The sequence below is a fragment of the Mauremys mutica genome, chromosome 18 (genome assembly GCF_020497125.1).
Source record: "Mauremys mutica isolate MM-2020 ecotype Southern chromosome 18, ASM2049712v1, whole genome shotgun sequence".
NCBI classification, from domain to species: Eukaryota; Metazoa; Chordata; order Testudines; family Geoemydidae; genus Mauremys; species Mauremys mutica.
The window spans coordinates 10,458,899-10,465,188 of record NC_059089.1 but is presented as its reverse complement, the minus strand read 5'-3'; the positions used below and the strand labels follow the sequence as shown (position 1 = coordinate 10,465,188).

Genomic DNA, 6,290 nt, shown 5'->3' with positions numbered 1-6,290 from the left:
TCTGTGCTGAAGCCCAGGGAGTTTAAGAGGTTTGCCCAAGGCATCAGAAAGTCAGTGGCAAAAACAGGAATTGAGCCCAGGAATCCCTTGTTTATTATACTAGCCAATAGGCATATGTTACACACCATCTTAATATGCATTACATATTATTACAAATATGAGCACAACGCTTTATATTTGAATGATATTTTGCTTGCACTGGTTCACTCATGCGAAGTATCCCATAACAATGTGCAAACCTGAAGTCAGCTTTGGCCCCAGCAAACACTAAATTTGTTCTATGACCCAGTACTGGTGCCTTCACGGGTAGCTGAATACAGGATCCGAAACAGAGATAAGACAAGTGAAAAACAAAACAAGAAGTTAAATCCCAGGCAGACTGCAAAGAGCTACAAAAGGATCTCTCAAAACTGGGTGACTGGGCAACAAAATGGCAGATGAAAGTCAATGTTGATAAATGCAAAGTAATGCACATTGGAAAACATCATCCCAACTGTACATATAAAATGATGGGGTCTAAATTAGCTGTTACCACTCAAGAAAGAGATTGTGGAGTCCTTGTGGATAGTTCTCTGAAAACATCCACTCAGTGTGCAGCGGCAGTCAAAAAAGCAAACAGAATGTTGGGAATCATTAAGAAAGGGACAGATAATAAGACAGAAAATATCATATTGCCGCTATATAAATCCATAGTACACCCACATCTTGAATACTGCATGCAGACGTGGTCACCCCATCTCAAAAAAGATATACTGGAATTGGAAAAGGTTCCGAAAAGGGCAACAAAAATGATTAGGGGTGTGGAATGGCTTCCATATGAGGAGAGATTAATAAGACTGGGACTTTTCAGCTTGGAAAAAAGACGACTAAGGGAGATATTATAAAGGTCTATAAAATCATGACTGGTGTGGAGAAAGAGGAAATAACACTTCCTTATTTACTTTCTCATAACACAAGAACTAGGGGCCACCAAATGAAATTAATAGGCAGCAGGTTTAAAACAAACAAAAGGAAGTATTTTTTTACACAATGCACAGCCAATCTGTGGAACTCCTTGCCAGAGGATGTTGTGAAGGCCAAGACTATAATGGGGTTCAAAAAAGAACTAGATAAGTTCATGGAGGATAGATCCACCCAATGGCTATTAGGCAAGATGGGCAGAGATGGTGTCCCTAGCCTGTTTCCCAGTAGCTGGGAATGGGCGACAGGGGATAGATCACTTGATGATCACCTGTTCTGTTCATTCCCTTTGGGCATCTGGCATTGGCCACTGTCAGAAGACAGGATAGTGGGCTAGATGGACTTTTGGTCTGACCCAATATGGCCGTTCTTATGATATATTTTATTATTATTAAATTAAGGAATGGTTGTGAACGGGTGGATTGGATTTTAGTGACGTACAGAGAGCTTTGTAACTTGTAAAACCACACTATAAATATAGCTAGCTTAAATGCATATTTTGGAAGCACACTTTCTGTGTAAGGTGAACATCCTGCAAGATGAAAATTGGTCCCTGGAAGGAGGGTGTGCTTGTGTATGTGTGTCTCCTTTTAGTATTGTATAGTTTTGTTTATAGAAAATAAATTTGGCTAAGTGAGGTTGATTGATCTCTTGAACATTTTTCATAATGAACCACAAGTAATTGGCTATACAGAATAATCAAATTTATATTGTGATTGCATGTAGAGGCCAACTGGGTGAGGCTCCATTGTGCAAGGTACTCTAGAAACACTACAGCCATAATACTTCCTTTTTGGCTGTTGCTTTGTGTAATGCAACTAGCTTCTAGATTCTGCAGCCAATGACATGAAGTGGGGATAGGATGTCCACCCGGAGAAAGGTTCTCTTTCCTATATGCTTTTGTGCTGGGATCACAAGCCCATCAGTCCTGCACCTTGCATTGCTTGTCACCTTCAGAGACATTTTTTTCTCCTGGTGAGAAACTGCATTATGATTTACATGGAAGACAAGGGTTTGACGTGTTTTGCTCCTTTGCAGAAATGGGTTTTTTTCACTGGGTTTGCTGACTGTGAGAAATTCTCTTTTGGTTTACAGTCTTAGGTCCAGATCGTCAACCCCACTTTAGCTGTGCTGGGCCATTCCAGCAGCACCAAGGAAAACAAAAGTCGGCAGACCCAGCTACCTGCGGATTTCCCCTTACACCTGTCAGTTTAGGCAAGAGCACCCTTAGACTCCAGTGATCTCCTGGCTACAGGAATGATCCCTTGGAGACCATTATAGCTGGTAGATCATAGAGCAGTCCTGAGGTTGCTCTAAGTTATGCCAGGGGATGAACTGGCACCCAGCAGCCCTGGGGATCAAAGTATGTCTACAGTGCAATCGTAGGGTAGGATTCCATCTCATGTATCTAGCTGGCTTGAGCACTGGAGCAATGAAGGAGCAGCAGCGGGCACTTCAGGATGGACTACCCCAATGAGTAATTAGGGTTCCAGGTGGCTGTGCACAGCATACACTGAAGTGGGCACTGCCACAGCTTCACTTCTCTGGTACCCAAGCTAGTTAGATTAAATCTAGCTTGGATGCCTCTCCGTGAGCTGCAATCATACCCCATCATTGCAGGGGAGATGCACCTTTAGAAGCACGTTTGCTGCCTCCAAACTGTGTCGAGCAGAGTTCTGGCACTGCTGAAGATCTGGCTCCTAGAATTTACAGCACCTCTGACTGGTCCCCCTGGAAGTGCTAGCATGGGCCCTGAATCCTGCCAATTCACTTTAAGAGCCGGAATTTTCTCAGGGATTTTGAGAAGGACTCATTAAACTTCTCACTCGTGAAGTTGTAGATCAAGGGATTGAGACAGCAGTTCACCATGGTGAAAAGCCAAGAGACATAATACGCAATTTCCACCTGGTGCAGGCGCTCACAGGACAGGTTGTAATACTTTACAATCACTCCTATGGTCCTGCTCACATGCAGTGGCACAAAGCAGATGACAAAGATAGCCAGGGACACCATTATCATCTGTAAGGACTTCGTTTTCATCACTCTGCCCCGGAGGCTCGTACTGTTCATTTTAGCAATGGTAGCTCCCAGCAAGGCATAGCAAGTCAAGCAGATGCCAAAGGGGAGGAGGAAGTTGACCGTCACCAGGAAGATATTGTAGTACAAATAAAGAGAGGAGAACTCCGATTGATGGATACTCATGCATTTCACAGAGCCATTGATTGATGAAGTCTTGAGGACGATGAACAAGGGCAGCCCTTGGATGCTTAGGAGAAACCATACGAACAAGCTGAGCTTCTTCAGGAAGGACTTCTTCTTCCAAAGGCTCCTGGAGCTGTAGTGAACGACAGCAAGGTACCTGTGAATGCTGATGAGCGTCAGGAAGTAGATGCTGCCATACAAGTGGGTGCTGAGGATGAAGATTTTGAGCTGGCAGAGGAACTGACCAAATAGCCAGCTGTTGTCCAAGCTGAAATAGGCAACAATCAGCGGCACAACGGGAATAAGAAGGGCATCCGTTAAGACTAGGTTGAATTGGAGGATCACGCTAGAATTCCACTGCTTGATATGGAACCAGAATATCCACAGACTGATGCTGTTCAGAACGAGGCAGGCCAAGAAGAGAATGCTCAGCAGGATGGGGATGACACGGGGCAGCACCTGTGGCTTGCACTCTGTGCTGGCATTCGTGACAGGATGAAAGCTGGTGGCTCTAAAAACTTGGGAAGAAGCCTCCATACTTTGGCTGACCTGCAGCAGAAGGGGCAAGAAAGAGAAAGTATTGACACTTTTAGGGTCCATCTTCTCTCTTTTGATGAGATAACGATGAGCCGAATTTTAGAACAATGCCAGGAAGGACGTCAGGAGCTGGTCTGCGGCACAGTTACTGGGTCCTGCAAGTCCACTGCAATGTGATGTCCCTTTGGCTAACAGCATCTGCCGAGCATATTAAACTAAGTATTTAGCCAACCAAAGAATGAGATACAGTAGATAGGGCTGAATTTGGCCTGCTCTTTCATAAGCAAATGCAAACCCATGGGAAACAGTAGCTTTGAGCCTGCTTATACCAGGGTTGAACTTTCCCAGCGTATTACGGGGAAAGCGAAAAGGTTTCATTTAGAGCACCAAGCAAATTATTATGGGTGGGTCCTAAGTACTGAAGTCCTGTCTGCTCCCCATGGACCTGTAAATAGCTGTGATGTTTTTCTTAGTAATAGAGGCTTATCCTAGTGTCTTTGGCCAAAAGTTTCCCCTCTTCCCACTGTTGTGCAAGGTGTTTTACATGGTTGATTGTTGCCCTTTGCCCCAGAGATGGCTGCATTTCAGTTGTGTAGCATATTTTCTGAAGCACTTCTGGATTCTTCAGTAACGTAAGGTATTACTGACTACCCCAGGGGAAACGTTAGAACAAATGAGCCCCGACACTGTATTTTTAACACTTGGTTCCAAAAGCCATTGCATTAATTTAAGGCCACTTGTAAAATGCTGGAATCATCCACTTTAGAAAGACTTCACGCCAGTTCAGTGAAATATTCAACTGCATTCCCCTCTCAGTGCATTGTCTTATGGGTGTTGTAATTCAGGCGGATCTGACTCAGAAGAAAATATTTTTCAGTTCAATTTTCCTGAGGGCAAATTGGAATTTCCCCCCCCCCCCACAGAAAGTTTTGATTTTGCAGAAATTGCGTTTGCTGTCAGAAAATCATCCCGGCAGGAAATTCCCAACCCGCTGGGAGGCAGCATAAGCCTCCCAGGTCAGGTACTGAGACTCAGGAGAGCACTGGTGCTCTCTGAAGTAGCTCATGTTCAGCAATGTCACTGCTGCAGTCCTGGGTTGTTTTGTTGCGGGAAGGCAGAGGGGATGGGAGTGATGATGGAATGCTCCGCCAGCCCCCCAAAGTCTTTCCTGGTGTTCCCACCCCCCAAGTCCTGTAACGCAGCCACCTTTCTTCCTGCCAACAAGGACCAGATGGGATTCCCCCTTTGCACCCCCAGATGCTGCTCTTTTAATTAGAATCTTCAGGGCAGGACACAGAGCTACGACGAGGCAGGCACACGTCACGGGGCTTGGTTAATTTTAATCGACCGTCACCTGGGCCCACACAAGTGAAGCCCTCAGCCCCATTGACAGGATGTTTACAGCTCAATTTTCAAAGATGGGAGCCTAACGTTGGGGATGTACATCATGGGCAGTGCACGCAGCCTGACCTTTGGGGAAACTAGCCATGCAACCTCACCCCTTCCACCCAAGGCCCTGCCCCTACCCCCGCTCTGCCAGAGCCTCGAGCATCCCCCTTCCCCCACAGCCGGAGGAGCCCCAGCTGAAGCACCCCGGGCTCCTGCCAGCTTGGGGGAGAGGGTGGAGCATGGGCGGGGCCAGGGCTTGGCCTCCCCCAGCCTATTATACCTGCCACCCATGATGCATGTCCATATTAAAGCACTAAGTAGCCATTTCAGGCTCTTAAATCTGCATTGAGGTGCAGGTATTTTGGTGTATAAATTTAGGCACCCTGCAGCATCAGTCACTGCTCAGCTATTGAAGCTTGAGTTGTCTCCTGAAAATGCCACAGTGTTTTGGACAAAATGCTCCGGCGTACAGTACACTACTTCTCTTTTTTTGTCAGTCATCTTAAACCCTAAGGAAAGGAAGCTCATGTCAGACTGCTTATCAGGCACCACCAGCGAGCTAGTGCACCTGGTTCTTCCCGCCCTGTGTCCGTAACGTGGGTTATAGACATTCATAGGACTCTTCTCTGGAGACCACATCCACAGTAGCGAGCTCTGTATTGTTAGCTAGCTGGCTGGGTGTGGCTGGAGCAGCGTGTGGGAGGAAGTGAGTGTGAGAATGTTCATCGGCCCCCCGCACTCACAGAGGTATTCTTAGAACATACACAGTTTCATTCTCTCATGGTTTAAGACGTAGGTAGAAACCTGCAATTTAATTGCATCTTTCTGTTCACTTCAGGGCCACTCCGTGTCTTTATATTGTGGCTCTCCACAGAACTGGCTAAGGAATTTGTGAGGGGGTTTAGAAGGGAGTGTTATCGGCTTGGTAGTAGAGTGGACCAAGAATCAGGATACCTGGATTCAAGTCCTCGGTTTTCCACCAGCCCTGACACACCTTGGGTGACTTTAACCACTCTGTGCCTCGGTTTCCCCTTCTGTCAAATGGGGGAATCTTAATTATTACCCAGTCCAGGGGCTTGTTGAAGCTTAATTATTGTTTGCAAAGCCCTGATGAGGCTCAGGTGGGAAGAGTTACTGCTATACAATTGCAGATTGCTATCAGGGAAGGTGATGCAGATTCTGCTTCTTGCTATGTTATGCTA

General features: G+C 46.1%; 1 protein-coding gene across 1 annotated transcript; it reads right to left on the bottom strand.

Annotated features, from left to right (window-relative positions):
- Positions 1-2,727: 2,727 nt before the first annotated feature.
- LOC123352662 (P2Y purinoceptor 2-like) lies at positions 2,728-3,699 on the bottom strand. Its single transcript, XM_044993096.1, has one exon. It carries the CDS (start codon positions 3,697-3,699, stop codon positions 2,728-2,730), a length of 972 nt encoding a protein of 323 aa, XP_044849031.1.
- Between the last annotated feature and the right edge of the window lie 2,591 nt (positions 3,700-6,290).

Bases quoted from the DNA above. Each gene is read 5' to 3' on its own strand.
- LOC123352662 (XM_044993096.1), bottom strand. From the start codon at position 3,699: ATGGAGGCTTCTTCCCAAGTTTTTAGAGCCACCAGCTTTCATCCTGTC.